Source organism: Enhydra lutris, unplaced genomic scaffold (assembly GCF_002288905.1).
Source record: "Enhydra lutris kenyoni isolate GAN:26980312 unplaced genomic scaffold, ASM228890v2 scaffoldscaffold10, whole genome shotgun sequence".
Lineage (NCBI taxonomy): Eukaryota > Metazoa > Chordata > Mammalia > Carnivora > Mustelidae > Enhydra > Enhydra lutris.
The window spans coordinates 9,279,331-9,299,592 of record NW_019154094.1 but is presented as its reverse complement, the minus strand read 5'-3'; the positions used below and the strand labels follow the sequence as shown (position 1 = coordinate 9,299,592).

The 20,262-nt window shown below is 41.5% G+C and overlaps 1 protein-coding gene across 1 annotated transcript in view; it reads right to left on the bottom strand.

The window, feature by feature from the left end:
* The window catches only part of LOC111144134 (dedicator of cytokinesis 3), a 588,346-nt gene that overhangs the window by 71,390 nt on the left and 496,694 nt on the right, over nt 1-20,262 (bottom strand). Inside the window, exons 15-23 of the mRNA XM_022498293.1 lie at nt 17,680-17,804; nt 15,876-16,038; nt 15,231-15,337; nt 14,483-14,654; nt 14,020-14,117; nt 11,077-11,160; nt 9,898-9,998; nt 6,296-6,377; nt 1,606-1,776 (exon numbers count right to left, since the gene is read on the bottom strand). Of these exons, the coding sequence (XP_022354001.1) occupies nt 1,606-1,776; nt 6,296-6,377; nt 9,898-9,998; nt 11,077-11,160; nt 14,020-14,117; nt 14,483-14,654; nt 15,231-15,337; nt 15,876-16,038; nt 17,680-17,804 (1,103 nt within the window). The remainder of the gene's footprint in view (nt 1-1,605; nt 1,777-6,295; nt 6,378-9,897; nt 9,999-11,076; nt 11,161-14,019; nt 14,118-14,482; nt 14,655-15,230; nt 15,338-15,875; nt 16,039-17,679; nt 17,805-20,262) is intronic.

Sequence of the window (20,262 nt, the reverse complement as noted above, 5' to 3'; positions counted from 1 at the left end):
AGAGCGAGTAAAAATTTATGCCATGGGGAAGATCTGTTATCATACTGCAGTCTGTGTTCAGGCCGGGCCCAAGGACAGAACTTAGATGAATTCTGTCTACAGATTTATAACTCCCTGGGATATCAAAGAGATTTCTTTGTGTGCAGAAATTAGAACAGCACAAGAACATATTATCATAAGCAGTTAGATATAAAAGACAAAGGGGAAAAAGCAGGTCTTTCATAATACACAACAAACAGTAAATATTCTCGTAAATGTTGAGATTTCCTACACTTATGCACCAGGACAGAAGGACAACTGCACCTGAACGTCTCCTAGTGGTCAGAAGCAAAGACATAAAATCTGACTGAACCATGGACTTGCTAAGAGATCTGAAAATCATGAAACATGAGCCTGACGCCAAAGAAGCAGGTCTGCTCCTGACTAGATCTGAGCTCTCCTGATGTGACAGGTACATGCCACTGAGTACAAGGCATTACCAAGTTCTCAGAAAGCATATCTGCCTTGTTCTGCTAGCTACCTCTGAGCCCCCTCATCTCTGTATACTGAGGGGAAGAGTAGGTGTCCTGGGCCTTTGTTGGCAGGAACAGATGGGCAGGAGGAGAGATGGGAGGAGGAAGATGAGTTGTGTGGGGTACTTCAGAAGGGAGACCATGGAATGACCCTTTTTTTACAGAGACACTTGGAAACCTTGAGGAATTCCCTCTTTTATAAAGTCTAGCTCACAGTTGTTCACCTGTTCTCTGGACCAAGGGGCTTAAAGCCAGTTGGCATCAAGGGCATCATAGGGTCATGTGGAAAAGAAAAAAATGGAATATTCTAATCTTAAAGGAGATATTTAAACACACATTTGTACTCATGACAGTCCTGGCAGCAACTGAATGAATGGATGGGAGAGTGATCTTTTGAGTAATAACTGGCTTAAAAAAATCAAAGAAATACATCTATTAGATAAAATTCTGACATTTATGTATAAGAGAGAATAACCCCCTTGTGACTGTGGTAATAAACAATATCCTTGATCCTTTCTAGGGTGAGGCTCTCTGGAAAAGGCAACAGATTAACTGACTGGACATTTTTAGTATAAAGAAACAAATTTTCTTCCCACATTGATATTTCTAACAGAACCTGATCTTAATTATTAACCAAAGTTTTCTAGTTGTTTCTGCCCATTTTATTCTTAACTTCTGGAATGGATAAGTATTAATCTAAGGCTTATTTTTTTAAGTTTTTAAAAAATTAACACAGTAACTAGGAAACAAAATTCTCTATACATTCTGAATATCCCCTTTAAATAAGATGCTCATAAATGACAAATAGTATGGTTTAGTTAAATAAATTTGGCCTAAAGAGGGCTTCTGAGAATAAAGTTGTGCTTCTTCACCATAAAGCCACTGGGCTGTTTTATATTTGGCAGTTGGGGCATAGCTGGCTTTGAAGTAAAAGTAGCATTGTGTTCTATTAGTTATTTCCTGGCAAATCACCCCTCACCCAGCACACAGGAGTTTGGCAGGGCTTCTTCAACTCCAGAAGCCAGAGGACAAAGAAACCACCTGCTAAGGCAGACAAGGATCCAGCAGCAAATCTTCCCTGCAGCTCACAGACCTGAGTGAAAAGGAGTGTTTCTGAGTTTCTGCTGTCCAGACTGAGCACAAACCGGATGGACTGGAAAAGTTCTTGGATGCTGGACCGGAACTGTTCCTCTTCCATCCCACAGGTGGCTCGGGAATACAGGATCCTGGATTGCACAATAAACTTGAAAAGGTACTCCAAGGCCTGGAGGTGTGGGAGCAAAAGGGATAGAGAGGTGCTGAAGATGGTCAACAACTCACACAGCAGGGAATAAAGGGCTATGTAACCGTAAATTCTACCAAAATCAGGTGATGGGCAAATTTCAACTGTGGAGACAAGCACTTTTTTTTTTTAAGTTTTTCTCAAAAGTCCAAACGGTCACTGAGCAGGAGCTGTCTTCTTACTGAGACAGTCACCTAATTAATTCACCACTGTTTTTGTGATTCTGGAAATGAGGAACCATAGACTGTTATGGGAGCAGCTGAATTCAAGAATATACAGGATCAAAAGAAAATTTAATATCTTTGCATTTGTTTTTACAGGTCTGGAAATAAGAGCTTTCAAAAGCAATGATGTAGCTTCTCTCACATTTGTTTCATGAAGGAAAAGTCCTTAAGGAATCTTCTGTACCTTTGAGATACAGCTAGGCCCTGACGTGGTGCCAGCCTTCTTGCTGGGGTCAAGTCTGGAGAAAACTTGCCTTAGGCAGCACAGCCCGAGGGGACCTGACACATTCACTCTTCATCCTCTTCCAATACATGGCACCTTCCATACATAATATTTGATGAATGTAGGAGATCAAGCTCCCATAACACGTTTTAGGAGCAGAATCTAATTCTGAGGAGTTCCTGCCGCTTGGCCCATGCTTATGAGCACAGTAATTATCTTTTAAAAGAACAGACTGAAAATCCAAGCCTATGCTTTCCAATCAAAGAAATGCCACAGATTTCCCAGACACTGGAAAGGCAGAGACACTGGGAAGAAAATTATCTAAGGATGAAACTAATGGAGTTCAGCTACTTGAAATATATAATAGGAAATAATTCTCAAGCTACCTTTCATGACATATGCATGTATCAGAAGGTTTGTTTTGTGGCCCATATAGAATTCAGCTGGCACTGTAGAATGGCTAGGTCAGAAAAATACATCTTTCAAGGTTTGCACCAGTAGAAAAAAATCACAGTGTGTGCCATCATCAGCATAAATGTTACAGCCTCTGTTCTAGGAGCCTTTTAATGCCTGGTCTGAAAAGAACTGGCAAAATCTGTGCTACGTACTCTAATTTTAAAAAGGAAAATGTTTTCCTCATGACCAGTTTTTTCTTTTTTCAGTTTGATACAGCTAACAGAAGAGATGTACTGAATTGCTTGAAACATCTACTACTTTCATAGTGAAAGGCAGAAGCAGACAGCAAAATTGCTTGCACTTCCTGGTCATGAGTGGTGGAGCCTATGAAATTTGTTCAAAATTCAAAGGTCCTCTCAACACTGTGCAGAGACAATGGAAAACATAACTGTGGGTGAAGCATCTGCTCTGTCCAGTTCTACTTAAGTTCATAAACTTGAAAGGAAAAGAGATCCTACAAGTTATTACAACCTTTCTATCACTAAGAAGATCCATCGTGCCTGCTCTTTCCTCTTCATGGTTCCTTGGGGGGACCTGAGGTAGCAAAAAGTGTGCTATCTTTTTAGGATACCTTGCCAAATACCATCCTCAAACCCACCAAAGATACTTTCTACAGGCCATTCACAAGGGAACAAATAAAATAACCAAGTAAGAAAACAAAGGACTCTTTATTTTCATCTTCCTTAGTGGTCAAACTTTCTTCGAAAGGCCATGACTTTGAAAGTGAAAGGAAGAGATGGGATATAGGTGGCAAGATGTATCGAATCAAGAGTAATAAAGAAGAAGGGGGGTTTCCTGATCCACACCTTATCACACCAGAATGAGAGCTGCCAGGCCAGGACCATGTGTATCCTGTGAAGGATGAAAAGAGGATTGGATAGTGACTTACTGGTTTAGTCAAGAGGACTTATCAACTAAAATTTGATGAAGATGGGGAAATGACCTGACAAAACCTTAGTACTGAACGCATTATTATGAGATGTCAATCAAATAAGCCTGAAATGATGAGAGTAAGTATAAAAGTGCCTCAGAAAAGTGCTCCCTCAAAGGGACCTCTTGCTTCTCTCCACCCAAACCTGATCTTCCCGAAGTACATCTCCCAAAGTAACCAACCCAGCTGATCTAGCCATAGCTTCAGAGCCTCAGTTCTTCCTTTCTGTCACCTCCCATCCAATTCAACAGTTGAAATCCCCTGCTTTGGTCAAATCAGCCACTATTTTGTTTGCTTGAAAACTCAAGCTTCCTAGAACTTTTTTTTTTCTTTTTTTTTTTTTAAGAGAGGGAGAGAGAGGGAGGGAGGGGAAGGGCGGATGGACAGAGAATCTTAAGCAGGTTCCATGCCCATTGCAGAGCCTGATGTGGGACTCCATCTCACAACCCTGAGGTCATGACCTGAGCTGAAATCAAGAGTTGGAAGTTTAACTGACTGAGCCACCCTGGCACACCTCCCCCTGCCATGAGGCTTTTAAACATGCTGTTTCCTCTGTCTGGAGTACTTATCCCTCAGCTCTGAACATTAATTTCAGCCCAGAGGTCACCTCATCAGAGAGGTTTTCTCTAAAATCTTGATCTGAAGTAAAACTTCCTCTCCAGCCAGTCTATCCCATGATCCTGTTGATTCCCTTCATAGTATTCATCAAAGTTTTTTTTTTCACTGACTTTGTATATTTATTCATGTTATATGTTTGCCTGTCTTTCCAAAGAACTTGTATGGAAGTGCTATAAAGGCCTAGCCTTTTCTGCCTGGGCCCCTGCTGAGTCCCCAGTGGCTCCTACAGTGTTTGACCCATGGCAGCTATGAAGCAACATCAAGTGACTGACTGAATGAATGATTCTTAGGAGAAAACAACTTCTTCTGTGATGGCTTCTCTAGTATCCTGAGCAATTAATTTTGAGACTCAAAGAGAATCCTTTGAATTTAACTCAACTTTTATCCTCTCAAATATCATATGAGACACCTAACAGGTACTGGGTTAAGAGACGAACAGAACCTGGGCCCTGCCCTCACATCACACTCAGAATCCTGCTCTACACTTGTGCTCCTGTGTGCTTCATTGGGGAAGTTTTCTTCAAGAGGAGAGGCCTGTCTTACTCGACTCGTCTTTGTATCCTAGCACCCACAATAGATGCTGACTGCTTTGTCGATATGCATTATATGAAGGAGCACAGAAATAACAATTGTGGGCTTTGATTTTTACAGAATGTACATAGAAGAAGCAGGGGAACACAATCTTATTTGTGTTTTGCCTTCAGATTTGGTTTTGCCTTCAGTCTGATGACACTTGGCGAAACACCTGTCTCACCTGTTACCCTGTGGACAAGAACAGCAAAAGCATAGGCCCAGTAGTTCTTGCAGCAGATGATGTGAAATTAAAACGGGACAGAGAAAAAGCAGAACAACTTTGTTGCCATTCTTCTTTTATTGCTAACTGGAAAAGGTGGGAAAGAATGCTTAAAAACAATTAAAAAAAAAAAAGTAACTCAAGAACACGAAAATGTAGGGGTGGAAAGGGAGAAAGCTTGGACTTGTGAGTTCCCAGAGGATATGGCAGCTTTCTTTAAATAGCTATCTGGAGAACTGTCGAGCAAAAGAGGGATCAACATTCTCATAGATGATTCTCTATAGTAGAAGCAGTACCATGAAAAGAAGTTACCAAAAGTGAAGTTAACTCACAATGAGGATGGTTCCCTGAAAACTGGAGCTGCCTAGAAATGCAAAAGGCTGCCTTATCGTGGAACCTGTCCATGCAGGGGTGCTGCCATGAAGGACCCTGGGTTCCTCCAAAGGTCAAGGTTTTAAGATTATCTTCTTCTCCATATATCCATATACAGTGCATTTACACTCAGCTCTTTCCACTTAAAACAGTTCTAAAAAAACACAATGTGTAGTAACCACTGAACAAGGGAAAGTGTTGGAAGATCTTAATTCTTTTTTTTATTATTTATTTCTTAAATTCTTTTCAGCATAACAGTATTCATTGTTTTTGCACCACACCCAGTGCTCCATGCAATACCCACCTCCTTAATACCCACCTTAATACCCACCACCTGGCTCCCCCAACCTCCCACCCCCCCGCCCCTTCAAAACCCTCAGATTGTTTTTCAGAGTCCATAGTCTCTCATGGTTCACCTCCCCTTCCAATTTCCCTCAACTCCCTTCTCCTCTCCATCTCCCCATGTCCTCCATGTTATTTGTTATGCTCTGCAAATAAGTGAAACCATATGATAATTGACTCTCTCTGCTTGACTTATTTAATTCTAATCACTGCTGCCACCAACACTAGTTTAGAAGGAGATATGATGCTTTGGCTACTGGAAGCAGAGATGGATGGTGCTGGCAACAACCAGACAGGAAGGACGGCCAGGAGCTCCATGCTCATCATCCATCCTTCTGGCCTTAAGATAACATTATTAGGCATAAAGATCTTCTGGGGCAAAATCAAGGTGAGGAACGGGGACTCACGTGGTCCCAGGTGTTCCTAAAAGCAGGCCAATGTCCTAGGATGTCTACACTTGTCCTGCATGCTATAAACCATTGCCATTACTGACAAACAGCTGCAGGGTGGGCCCTTTGTGTACAGTGAGCTCAGTACATTACCCGCATGGCTTCCTGAATGTGGTCCTGTCGAATCAGTTCTGCTGAGCAGTCCATGTACCACTTCAAACAGCGGATGAGCTCCCTGGGAAAGAGAACAGTTCCAGAAACTCCACTTTAATTCAAAAGCAATGCCGCTTGAAATTTCTGCAGCCCAGAATTAGCCACACAGGAATAATATGCTGCTGATGAGTCAGAACAGAGTGATGGGTCCATTACAGCTGTGGGATCTCCAGTTCATCTGAGATCAGACAACATACCTCACTCAGACAACATACCTCATCCACAGAGTTGCTGCATTTTAATGAGCAATTATAATCATTCTTTCTCACTCTCCCTGACACACATTTCTTCTTTGATTATAAGAAAGTTTCCCCAAAGTCCTGGACTTTGCATGAATATTTGTTTTGTCTAAACTTGCTGCGTCTCCAGAATAGACCACAATGACTAGTAAATAGTAGACAGAGATAAAGGTATATAGTCCGGTGTGCCCCTCCTTGCTTCACCTTTATCTCATATATTTTATTTCCTTAGGACCAAGAAACCTGAGTGAAGGGAGATGATAGATCAGAAGGCCTGTTCCTCATGTGGCAACAGGGCACAGAAGTCAAGCCAAGGCCTCGGTCAGACAGCAGAGTTTATATCTGGGGCCTATAAATTTCTAGCTCTGCGTCCTTGGGCAAGTAATTTGATGCCTTTGTGCCATTTTCTTCATTTAAGATGCAGAGAAAACAACAGTACACTTCGAAGTTATTGTGACTACTAATGAGATGATGACATGCCTAAACCACAGCATGGTGCCTGCTCTGCGGAGTTACATCAAAGCGCCAGAGTTCCAGGGACTCCACAGCCTCATCACCCTTGGGTTTTACTTATATTTCCAAAAACTATGCTAATTCTACAGAAGAAAGTGATGACTTTTTAAAATTGCTTTAACAGTTTCAGATAACCTTGGTTTTCCATGTTAACTATTTATATCTTTTATCAACTTTTTATTTCTTTGATATTTATTTGTGGGTGCTGTATTTATCTATTCACATGTTTCTCATGGAAGAAGCAAGCCTAACTTTCAGTAGCTTTGCCGGTATTTCTTACAAGGAAAAGTATGACACCTGTGTAGTAAACTATGGTTTAAAATGAGAGCTCAAAACCACAGCTAAGACCCCATTCAACCATGAAATATTAGGAATAAGGCTTGCTTTTGCCACTTCTAGTCAACATAGTACTGGAAGAACAGTTAGGCAAGAAAAAGCGGTAAAAGGTATTCAAACTGGAAAGGAAGAAACAAAATTATCTTTGTTTGTAGCTGACATGGTCTTACATGTAGAAAAAATTGAAGATTCCACAAAAAAACCTTTTAGAACCAATAAATGCAAAATTTATCCAGCAAAATTGCAGGATATAAAATTAAGACACAAAAGTCATTTGCATTTCCATACACTTATAATGAGTACTTCAAAAAGGAAATTAAGGAAAAAAATCCATTTGTAGTAGCATCAAAAAAGAATAAAATATTTAGGACTAACTTAACCAAAGAGGTGAAAGACTTATAGACTTGTACTTTGAAAACTATAAAATGTTGCTGAGAGAAATTAAAGAAGATATTAATAAATGGAAAGACACTCATGTTCATTGATTGAAAGACTAAAACTATTAAGATGCCAACACTACCCAAAGTGATCTACAGATTCAATGCAATCTCTTATCAAAATCCCAACAACATTTTTTGCAGAAATAGAAAAATTCATTCTGAAGTTCATATGGAATCTCAAGGGTCCCCAAATAGCCAAAGCAATCTCAAAAAAGAAAAAAGTTAGAGGACTCACACTTCCTGATTTCAGAACTTACTACAAAACTACAATAACCAAAATAGCATGGTATTGGCATAAAGACAGACATACACATCAATAGAATGACAGAGCCCAGAAATAAATCCTCACAGAGATGGTCAAATGATTTTCAACAAGGGTGCCAAGACCATTCAATGGGGATAGGATAGTCTTTTCAATAATTATATTAGGAAAACTAGATATCTATGTGCAAAAAATGAAGTTGGATTCTTACATTACACAATAAACAAAAATTAACTCAAAATGCATCAAAGACCTAAGTGTAAGAGCTAAAACTATAAATTAAACTTGTAGACAAAAACAGGGGAAAAGTTCTATGACACTGGATTTAGCAATGATTTCTTGGATATGTCATGTCACCAAAAGCACAGGAAACAAAAGAAAAAATAGATATGCTGGACTACATCAAAACTGAAAACTACTGTACATCAAAAGACACAATCAACAGAAAGAAAGACGATGGGAGAAAATATTTGTAAATTGTGTATCTGACAAGGTGTTAATATCTAGATTATATGAAGAATTCCTACAGCTCAACAATAAAAAATGAAACAACCTGTTTAAAAAATGGGCAAAGGGCCTGAATACATTTTTCTCCAAAGAAGATATACAAATGGTCAATAAATACATGAAGAGATGCTCAGCATCATTAATAATTAGGGAAATGCAAATCAAAACCACAATGAGATACCACTTTATGCCAATTAAGGATGATTACTATAAAACCCCCACTCCTCCCAGAAAAACACAACAGAAAATAACAAGTCTTGGCTTGAGGAATGGAGAAACTGGAGCCCTTGAACACTGTTGGTGGGAATGTAAAATGGTGCAGCTGCTGTGGAAAACAGTATGGTGGTTCCTTAAAAAATTAAAAATAGAACTACCTTATGAACCAGTAATCCCACTTCTGGGTATATGTCAAAAAGAATAGAAAGGGGCACCTGAGTGGCTCAGTGGGTTAAAGCCTCTGCCTTCGGCTCAGGTCATGATCCCAGGGTCCTGGGATCGAGCCCCGCATCGTGCTCTCTGCTCGGCGGGGAGCCTGCTTCCTCCTCTCTCTCTGCCTGCCTCTCTGCCTACTTGTGATCTCTGAGTGTCAAATAAATAAATAAAATCTTAAAAAAAAAAAGAATAGAAAGCGGGGTCTTAAAGAGATATTTGTAGCCCCATGTTCATAGCAGCATTATTCACAATGACTAAAAGGCGAGAGCAACCCACATATTCATCGACCACTAAACAAAACATGGTATATATGTATAATGGAACATTATTCAGCCTTTAAAAGGAAGGAAATTCTGACACATACTACAATGTGGATGAACCCTGAAGACATTATGGTAAGTGAACTAAACCAGACACAAATAGACAAGTATTACATGATTCAATTGACATAAGGTACGTAGAACACACACATTCAGAGACAGAAAGTATAACGGTGGTTGCCTAGGGGCAGCGGGAGGGGGAGGGGTGATGGGAGTTAATATTTACTGGATACAGAATTTCAGTTTTACAAGCTGAAAAAGTTCTGGAGATGAATGGTGGCGATGGCTGTACAACAATGTGAATATACTCAATGCCACTGAGCCCTACACTTAAAAATAGGTATTTTATACTCTATGTATTTTACCACAATTAGAAAAAAAAAATTAAGTAAAAAAAAAAGTCAGCTGACTGAATGGTGGTTGTCATTGAGATTTTTTTAAGTTTGTCTTTCTATTCAAACCAAGTCCTAATAATGGTGCCAGATCAACTTACTTGTATGCCAGGGCTCCAGCAAAGTGTTTCTGGATGTATGTGTCCATTACAGGCCGGAAGTGGAAATACTTGATGTCTCTGAGCAGGTTGATGATGAATACCTGGAGAAGATGGAGGGTATCAGGGTTCACTGGAGGCCCTGGATTTACCTCCAGCAGAAAACAGAATTCTTGCTTCTTTAAGGAATGACAGACTGTCAGTGTTTTCTCTAGTGTTCCCCATGGGCAGAGAATGGAAGATTTCTATTCTGGGTCTATTTCTGTCCTGTCTGCTCTATTCCTATAGGCCCCAGCCTCTGAATTCAGACTTGGGGCTCATCTGTCTGTGCCAATGTTAATCTGAGTTTTCACAGTAATGATAGGTGGGGTAATACAGATTAGGAGAAAGCGAAACAATACCCATGCATGGTGGCATAAATACAAAGGTGTCTTAGAAAACTTGGAAAATGGAAGAAAAAAAAAGATTATTCTCTGAGCCAGCTCAGCCTATGAAAGGCTGTGCCCTTCAGAAATGGGGCTGGCTGGCTAGGAGAGCAAGGAAGAAGAAAAGCCAAAGGGGCAAACTATGCACGTGTCATTTTAACTCCTGCCTCTGCTCCTCATCTGTTAGGTAGACTTACAGTATGAAGTTCCCCTTGAAAGTACGGCACTCCTATGGGACAGGATCTATTAAGCTAAATGCACTGAATGGTTCAAGCCACTGTCCATTCTCACTAAGCAGCCATTGGAGATTCTGGTTCCCAAACAACTGCACACAGGGACAGAGTGTGATGCTCAGACCAGCATGGGTGAGGACTCTCTGCTCTTCCTGGTGGTTATATCCTACTGTGCAGGTGAAAGTACAGGCCACCTTGTTTCCTATATTCATCTCTGAGCATATTGGTGGTGTGTAGGTCTCTATTTCAGGGGCTAGGCAACTCGACTACAGTGATGAGACTGAGTACCAGAACTACAAAGTTGAGGCCTGGACCTGACCAGGCTGAATTATTCAAATTTGATGTTGGAATCTCTCTGATAAGTTGGTTGGCTGGACTTCCTTGGGTCACTCCTCAGCCTCTTTTCTACTGGAAACATCTGTACCTTGTATTGACTCATCCTAATAAACTGCTTCCCTTGGATTTTGGAAAACATGTGACAGAAATAACTAACAAAAAAGGAAGTCAGGAAGGGTGAGACTTACCAAAGACTGAAACACCAACAGGCCATACTTCTCTGTGTTATCATCCAAAATCACAAAGAGTGTATCTAAGATGTCTTGCAGAAACTGTAACATAAAAATCAGAGGGCTCATGTCTTAGGACCTTGTACACATGGTCAAACTTCCATACACCAGTGACTTTAATCTCCAATAAACAATCTCAAAAATCTAAGATCTCAAACCTTACTTAAAAATAATCGAATATTCCACCTCCACCCAACTAAGGGATAACTAGGTGGACTCAGGGTGTTTGTGTACAGCCCAAAGGGTCCTGAGAGAGATTTGGAAAGGCTTTTTTCTCTTGGGTGAGTGCTAAACTTCTAAGGAAAGAACAGTGACCTAAAAGACACAGGACACCCATGTTGAATTGCAACTTTGAAGTAATGAAACTCTAAGTGGTTCTGATGCCAAATTTATTTTGAGAAAAAGAATTCACTTTCCCAGAACCCCCAAAAGTGCTGTAGTCCCCTTATTCTCTACTGTGGCTTAACTATAAAGGACACTTGAATGAGGATATGGCAGTCTAGGCTCTAGCTACAGAAACCATGTTTTGGTCTAGAAATCAGTATCCTGGGAGAAGAGAGAAAGCTGCTGCTGACGGCTATCAGGGAGGGTAAAAGATCTGGAAGTACCATTTTGTTTTTGTTTTTTTGTTTCTAAGATGCAAAATCTAAGGGAGAAGATGATAAATACTCATGGATACCAGCAGTCTTTAAAAATCAAATCTAACGGGGGCGCCTGGGTGGCTCAGTGGGTTAAGCCGCTGCCTTAGGCTCAGGTCGTGATCTCGGGGTCCTGGGATTGAGTCCCACATCGGGCTGTCTGCTCGGCAGGAAGCCTGCTTCCCTCTCTCTCTCTCTGCCTGCCTCTCCATCTACTTGTGATCTCTCTCTGTCAAATAAATAAATAACATCTTAAAAAAAAAAAAAGAAAAATCAAATCTAACATTCTGTTGATCAAAGGCAACTGAATGATACAAAGTTTACAATTTATTTCCTAGCAATGTCCGAAGTTGCAGGCATGGATGGGAGTGTTGATGGGCAGTATTGGTCAAAGGCTGAAGATTATTGGTGCTAGGTGATAGGTACTCATAGGGTTCTTTCCACTATTTTACTTTTGTGTATGTTTGAAATATTCTAATAAAAAGTAAAAAAAAATTTTTAATTCTAGCAGATTCTTTTCACACTCTCCTCTGGTGGCTTGAGATCAATTATTGATACCAAAACCAGATGTGTTGATAGGATATTTTCTTATCTGGAATACAACTCAGTGAAAAAGATTACAGATTTTAAAAATATGTTTGTTTACTAATTGATATTTTAAAATATGTTTAGAAGAAAAAAAAATGCCCTGAGAATAAACTGATCTTCAGTTTCAAAAACTAGTATTAGCAGGGGTGCCTGGGTGGCTCAGTTGGTTCAGTGCCCAACTCTTAATTTCAGCTCAGGTCCTAATTTCAGGGTCATGGTCTGAGGGTCTCGATCTCAGGGTCCTGAGATTGAGCCCATGTCAGGCTGTGCTGGACATGGAGAAGATTCTCTTTCTCCCTGCCTCCTACCTAAACAAAACAAAGCAAAGCATGGAGCACTGGGTGTGCTTGGAACACTGAAAAACTAAAATTAAATTAAAAAAAAAGCAAAGCAAAACAAAACTAGTATTAGCTTAAGAGTTCTTTTTAAAAAGATTAATTGATGAAAACAAAATTCAGACTGACTTCATGAAAATACATAGAGGTATACAGACTTCAAAACTGTTTCTTGTTGGAAGACACCGTGTATGTTATTGAGTCAATGGTGCTGAAAAATGAAAGTATCTACAGGGTTATCTTGCTCATTGATTTGGTTTTATGATGACAGAACTAAGAAAGCTCACTGAAGGACAACTGCCTTCTTGAAATTTAGTTTCTATCCTACAGTCCACTGCTCCTGCTGATCATCAAAGGCAAGTCCACTGTCCTCAGCAGAGTTCAGTCCACTGTGCAGAATCCACCTGGGGGGTTTACACCATCAGGGAGTACCTGCGGGTTTTCCTGAGCTAAAACCAGGTGGGCAAACACTCCACACAATGCAGAGAAGCCCTGTGGAAGACAACGGGAGACTGGTAGTGTTGTTATCAGTCTGCTCAGTCCATTAGATGGGAAATGTCACAAAGGTACCTAGAGAAAGCAGTTCAGACAGAGAGTGGGGAAGGGTCCTTAGTACGGACTCTAAGTGAGAGATGGGGCAAAAGCAGCAGCTCTAAGTTAATGGAGAGTATTTAGAATTCTTCTAGATAATCAAGCCAGTAGAGCCAGAAAAGCCTCAGGCTAGATTTGTGGTTAAAGGGTTACAAATAAGGAAAATGAGAAAGAGACCTAAGGAAGGGAGAGGAGGCAGCACAAAGCACTGGGTGTGTTTCTGAGACAGATGCCTTGACCACTGCCCTCTCATTATTGTTGTTTTTCCTAGGAAGAAAAACAATCAGAAAATAGGGTTTATGACTTAAATATAGTTTCTAAAAGGTAAGAAGCCAGATGTGATACCTCCTTTAAAAGGAGAAGCTAACAGGGGTGCCTGGGTGGCTCAGTAGTTAAGTGTCTGCCTTCAGCTTAGGTCATGATCCTGGGGCCTTGAGATCGGGCCCCACATGGGGCTCCCTGCTCAGTGGGAAGCCTGCTTCTTCCTCTCCTACTCCCACTGCTTGTGTTCCCTCTCTCACTGTGTGTCTCTCTCTGTCAAATAAATAAAATTCTAAGGAAAAAAAAAAAAAAAGAGACGCTAACAAAAAAAAAAAAAAAAAAAGAAAAGAAGAACAACTTTATTTCTACTCATCTAGTTGTATTTCAAGACATGGTCTTAGTGGGATACCAGTAGAAATCAAGGAGATGTAAGGACTTCTGCCCAGATTCTTGGTCAGGCAGCATGTATGAATTTCCGGAAGCCATACCTTAACAATTTCTTCCCCACTGACATGCCGCAGCCGCCCTAGGATGTCCATGATCCGGTCTGGAAAAGCCTTCCATTTCAGGAGAGCCAGGAGGTCCACTAGAAAAGCAAGTGCAAAAGATGGTGAACACTGGCTATGCCAAGGACAAGCAAAGCCCAGACCCTCCCTGCCCAGTGGAAACTGGAGGAGGAGAAATAGCCACAAACATTACAACAGCCTTTTTAGTGGCCACAAGACCAAAGACACATCTGTGAAAACCGGAGGCGTACTCTGGAGCTGCTGAAACCATGGCAAACCTTACAGGCTGCTATTGCCAAGTGGTTCCTCCAATTTCAGGTGAAAAGAATGCCCTCATTGTGGCATGAAAAAGCAACTAATTCCTGTCTCCCTTAGCATGCATCAGCAACGTGAAACCAGCCACTGAGGACAGGGAGGGCAGCCCCCTGGAGACCCTCTTGCCTACCATTCTGGGTGAGTTTGGTGGAGGAGAGCTGTGTGGAGATGAAGAAAGACTCTTTGGTGCTGCGCTGGAAGATGAGGCTGGAGGGGATGTTGGGGCAGCCATTGTAGTCCTCTTTGCAGCAGGGCAAGCCCAGGTACAGAGCATGGTTGTTAAATGTGCTATTCTCATCGCACTGTAGGCAAAGGTAGAGAATACAGAATGTATCCCGAACCACGCCATGTGTAAAAAGCAGGCTGTAGGAGATTTTTTGATGTTGATGTTTGCTCTCATCTTCCTGAGGCTGGATCTTGGACCTCGGGTTCTCTTAGAAGACTGCTTTCTGACTGGAAACTCCCCAGCATGGCTCACATGCCTTTTAAAGAGAACATGTTGGGGCAGGTGGCCTCCACCTGGTGTGCAGACAACTCTGGGGGGCAGCGGCACTGTGACAGCTGACAGAACCATGATCTCAAATGGCAGGTGTCTGAACGTACTAGCCAAGCCACAACAGCACAGAGGAGTTGGTAATAGACCTCCATTACTTGTGACGTGGGAGTTGGGAAGCAAAGGGCCTGCTGGCATCACTTGTGAGAGGAAGGCTCCTAGAGGTAGAAGACAAAAGCCTACCTACAGCTATCCTGCTGTCAGCCACCAGTGCACTACCCTGGATCCTTCGGCCTGCCCACTGAAAACCACCTAACTGAGAACCATGTGTGAGAGCGGTCTCAGGGGTGTGAAGGTTTAGGTGAGAGACAGACAGGCTCCATACCTTGTACACGTAGAGCTCATGGATGTCATCTGAGAGAGTGGTGCCATCATCCCGCATCAGGGGTGAGAATGCAAAGCCAAAGAGTTTCTTTTCCCCTTTGTCCTTTGCTGCAACCAGAGCTAAGTGTTAGTTGTTTTTGCCCCTCACTTTGCTTTTTAACAGAAATTCCCCTTGTGCTTATCACCTACATTCTTTACTTCTTTGTCCCTTGCTTTCATTAATTAGGTAGTTACCTGACTGCAGGAATGATGAGAAATGTACTGGACCATGTTTCCATTTATATCCCAAGGTACACGGGCTACCTAGACTCAAATAGAAACTAGACTGCTGGTCTTGATAAACCAGAGGCTCTTTAAGAAGCAGTTTAATATGCAGAAAGGAAACACCCAAAGGGGAATGACACTGGTAATTATCTGGTGTCTGGGTCAGACCCTAGGAAGGGCCAGCACCAGACCTCATGGTTTGAGTCACTGTCTAAAGAACAGCCTCTAATGACATCCCATCCTTGAGTACCCACTGATTCAGAACCCCTCATTTTTCTTGCCCCAATAACAAGAACCCTCTGAGTTCTCTTTCTGAGGAAAGACTTCTGAGACAATAGGATGTTCATATCCTCCAAGGAATGTGGAGAGAATTCTCACTCACTGGAACAATGTCTGAACTCGAAGCGCAGGTGGGAGCCTCGGAACCGGTCGATGGGGATGGGCAATTTGATAATCTCTCCCCATCGAGGACTATTACTGTGGTAGAGGACAAAGGAGTGGTAGGAGCTCCTGTTTGGCTCTCCTGAACCCAAGCTTATGCAATCCTGAAAGAGAGAAGCATAATAAAGTGTCATCTTCTCGGAGGAAGCCCCTGGACTTCTCTGCGGCACTAGGATATTTTCTCCTTTGTGTGGGTCCTATCTTCCCACCAGGCCAAATCTACAAGATAAGAAAATTCTTTTGACTTAAAACTTTTGGAGACAACTGTGTAGATGGCATAAAGAATCCATAGTCAACAATGGTCCTTCTTTTCCTTGGGGCAGAAGGAACCACACACACTGCTCAATAAACTGGAGGGAAGCTGAACAGTGTATCTGAATCACCAAGATAAGCTCTTCATCCTCATTCAGAAAGGAAAGAGTGAACTCCATAGGAGAAGTCAACTGTACGTGACACTTCACCTGATCAGAAAATTAATTAATTTATAAACTGGAGAGAGCTTGCTTTCTAACCTTCCTTCCAAGGTTGCCCTTGGCTGACTGTCCTAGATAAGGAAGAACCAGATTTACCTTGACCCCATTTCCAAATATTGCCATGAAGTTGTAGTCCCATCTTCCTGGAAGACAGGAAGTTGCAGGTAATGCAATCAGGAGCAGTTCCCTATCTGCACAAGGGTGCTGCCAGTAGCTGCCAGCTCTGCTGACCTTGGTGTTATCCATGCAAACAATGGACATGCCTTAGTCCTTAGGGTAGGTTTTTAAAATTATTTATTTTTTTTAGTAAAATCTCTACACTCAATGTGAGGCTCAAACTCAAGACCATGAGATCAACAGTCACATGTTCTTCCAACTGAGCCAGCCAGGTGCCACCCTCCTTCTTTTTAAAGTTAATTTATTTTCTTGAGGTGGGTTTTTAAAATGTAATACAAATCACTGTTTCTACCATCAAATAAACATTCTCCTCTATTTCCTTCCAACTTTTAGGAGATGGTTTTGACTAATTTTACTTTCTTCCTTCCATAAAATGTGGATGATCATTCCTGTTCTGGCTGCCTCACAAGGCTATTGTCAACATACAGGAGCAAGGTCTGTAAAAGAATGATTTGCCTTCTATCAAGTGCTATGCAAATGAGGCCTTGTTATTTGCCAGGGACTTCATCATGACATGACTGGGGAAAACTGACATACTGATGGCGGAAAAAGAGCACTCCAGTTCTTCACTTTGAATGAGGAGTGACAGAAGACATACTTCCTTCTTTATACTGGCATTGGCTGGAAATAATATTTTAGAGCCTGACTCTGCTGTTCCTTGTCACATAACTTGGTACCAGCAAGTGAGTGCCTAAGTCCCACCCTTGACCAAAGAGCAAGTGCAGGTTTATTAGCTTAAGGAACAAAAAGAGTGGGACCTAGTAACAGTTACCAAAAGTAGGCAGCTTGATGCTAGACAGAATGGCAGAAAAAGTAACATGTAGGGCAGAACTAGAGGGAATAGGTCTAAATTGGAGCAGGAAGGATTGAGGTCAGACACTAGGAAGCATTTCTAAACAGGCTGTATGACACTGGAAGTCATCATCAAAGCATACTGCAGGGTTTCCTTGAAGAAAAGAAAAGGCAGAGAAGAATGTACATGCAGCCATTTGAGGGAGGTCCGCCTGAGGAGAATGGATCTCTGGATAAAGTCCATAGAATCAAAAAAATTATTTCAGGATTAGTCTCCATTCCAAACTGACTGGCAAATCTTACCTTCAGTATTTCTCCATCTGCGTAAAGCACATACATGGTCACTTCAATATTCTTTTGTACACTCTTTCCCCCTCTCTCGAAATCCCCCTTCTCCAAGGTTAGGTACAGGTCATTGCGGATATCGCCTATGGGGAAAGAAATGCCATGTCTTCATGACCACAGAAGCCACACGGCCCCATTTGTATGGAGGACCAGGCTAGCCATTTGGGTCCTCCAGGGTTCAGGTGGGTGCTCGGGGCATTGCAAGCTTGGTTAATAATGGTGGCCATCTACCCATATCAGTGCAGCGGTACTAGGTTGGTTAGTCATGTGTTCTCTAAGTCTGAATTCTAAAGCTGTTCACCACACCTCGTCCAGGGTGGGAAAATGTGGGGCAGAGAATCTTCTCTCATATCATAGGTGACTACTTGGTCTCTCTACCCTCCAGGAGAATAGCCGAAATCTGAGCCTTCCAAAGGGGAAAGATTTTAGAATCAACAGGAATAACACTTAGTTTTATCATGTCTATGCCTTAACTACTAATCCCTTCTCCTTTCCCTCCAAAAAAAAAAAAAAAAAAAAAAAAGGTAATTTCCTTTTTCTTTTATAGGTTTTCTTTTTTCAACTCTTAATCCTTCTGAGTCTTTATAGAGGATACACTACTTTTTCTTTCTGGAGGCTTAGCTCCAAATCCCATCCCTTCCTGGAGTGCCAGATGGAGGTCACAAGACTGTCATTTTTTTCTTCTTTGTGTGGCATGTGCTCTGGGAACAAATGACTCTTCAGAATCACAGGGGCTAAAGCACGGGGTTGAGGGGACAATCTGTTGTGCTTCCCTGGGCTCTGACTCCCTCCCACTTTGCCAGTAACTGCTGCTTGAGACTGGGCTGAAGAAGCTCAAACTGCAAGCTGAAATGACCTAAGGAATGACCACATCTGCCTTTTTTAAGGGAGTGGGGTTGTCTATTCATGTATAAGGGGAGCTCACTTCGGCTGCTCTAATTTTGTAACATGACCAGTTTTATCCACACATTCTAAAGAAGGGCTTTTGACCTTCAGAAAAAAATAGCTAAGTCTCTGGGGAAAAAATCTTCGAAGGACAGTGGCAAAGGAAAACACGTAAGACCGAAGTGAAGACGTGTTAGCAGCCTGAAGAATTTAACTGAGAGGTGATGGAATGATTAACTTGCAAAACAAGCCAATTCAGAATATTCTTTCTACCTCAGTTCTTAGCAAAACTGGCCCATCTCAAAGTTCCTTTCTTGGAATCACAATAACATAAGCAGGTATTGTTTCTGGTTGGCAAGTGAGCTCTCTAGTTTGGTCAGATACATGATGATGGCTCTTTTTCTGCACAGGCCACATCTGATTGTGGAAGTGTCTTAGTGTCTCTTATGCATGAAACATGGTAGACCAGGACTGGCATATACCTGGGTTTTGAGGTCTTCACGAGCAGACCTTCTATTCTTCAGGTCGTCTTACTATACCAGGAACACAGCCATGGCTATTTGGTTGCATAATGAAGCTCTTAAAATACTTCCACTCAAGTGGGGGGAAGAGCAGCCTGTAAGAAGCAATTACTTATTCTCTGACAGCCCAGAGAACTTTCTCTAATGTGTGAAAAACATCCTGTTCCCCAAATAGCCCTGAGGCTACCATGAAGGAAAAGGAAAATTCGTTCTGAAAATCACATATAAATGTAACTAACTGCTGGCAAAGCAGGACAGCCTAGGGGGTGTCTAGCCCTGCAGTTCACACAGACTTCTCTCCCGGGTGAGGAGAGCCTCTACTTGGAATTTTCATGAGTCTGGCTTGAATCTGCCTCCTTTGGACATCTCTGCTTGGGCCTTCCGGGCATATCATGAAAATAACACTCAGAGGTGCAGGTAGGGTAGGAAAGGAGAGCAGAAGGGAAACTCAAATCCACAAATTTGCTACTATGGGCAGGAGATGAATAAAATCAGTCCCCTGAAGTAAAATTCAAAATTAAATGGGAACTTTCCTATAGATAATTGCTATCATAACGGGATAAATGAGAGGTGGTTACACCTTGAGTTTCTAACAATAGAAACAGACACTTTGGAGCCTTCTTTTGATAAAAGTCTTTTAGTTACACATTAGCTTTTCTATGGAATTTAAATAGTTATTAAATTTCTAGGCTGATTTGGCATAAAGCGAATAGAGAATTTTAATGTCTAATCTAAAGAACAGGCACTTTTTAAACTACTACTCTGGTTTAAACCAGTGCTCTCTAGAAATCATTTAAGATAATCCACATGACATGTAAAAGCAGATACTGGCTACCAGCAATAGTATTCTAGCTTGTACAAACATTTTAAATTTCTGTGACTCCATACAAAAGTTAGCCCTAAATAAATGTGTGCTTCAAATGAAACATTTAAACGTTTCCTAGCAATATATGATATAGAATACTCATACAAAAGTGGGAGATTGATAATGACAGAATTTGGTCTGTGATGATTTCATAAAGTGAGCCCATGGTTTCTGAGCTGTAACTCCAGGGCATTGTAAATCAAAATGCCAATTTCAAATGGAAGACCTGAGCTGGATATTCCTACAGCTTTCATTCTTTTAAATTTTCTA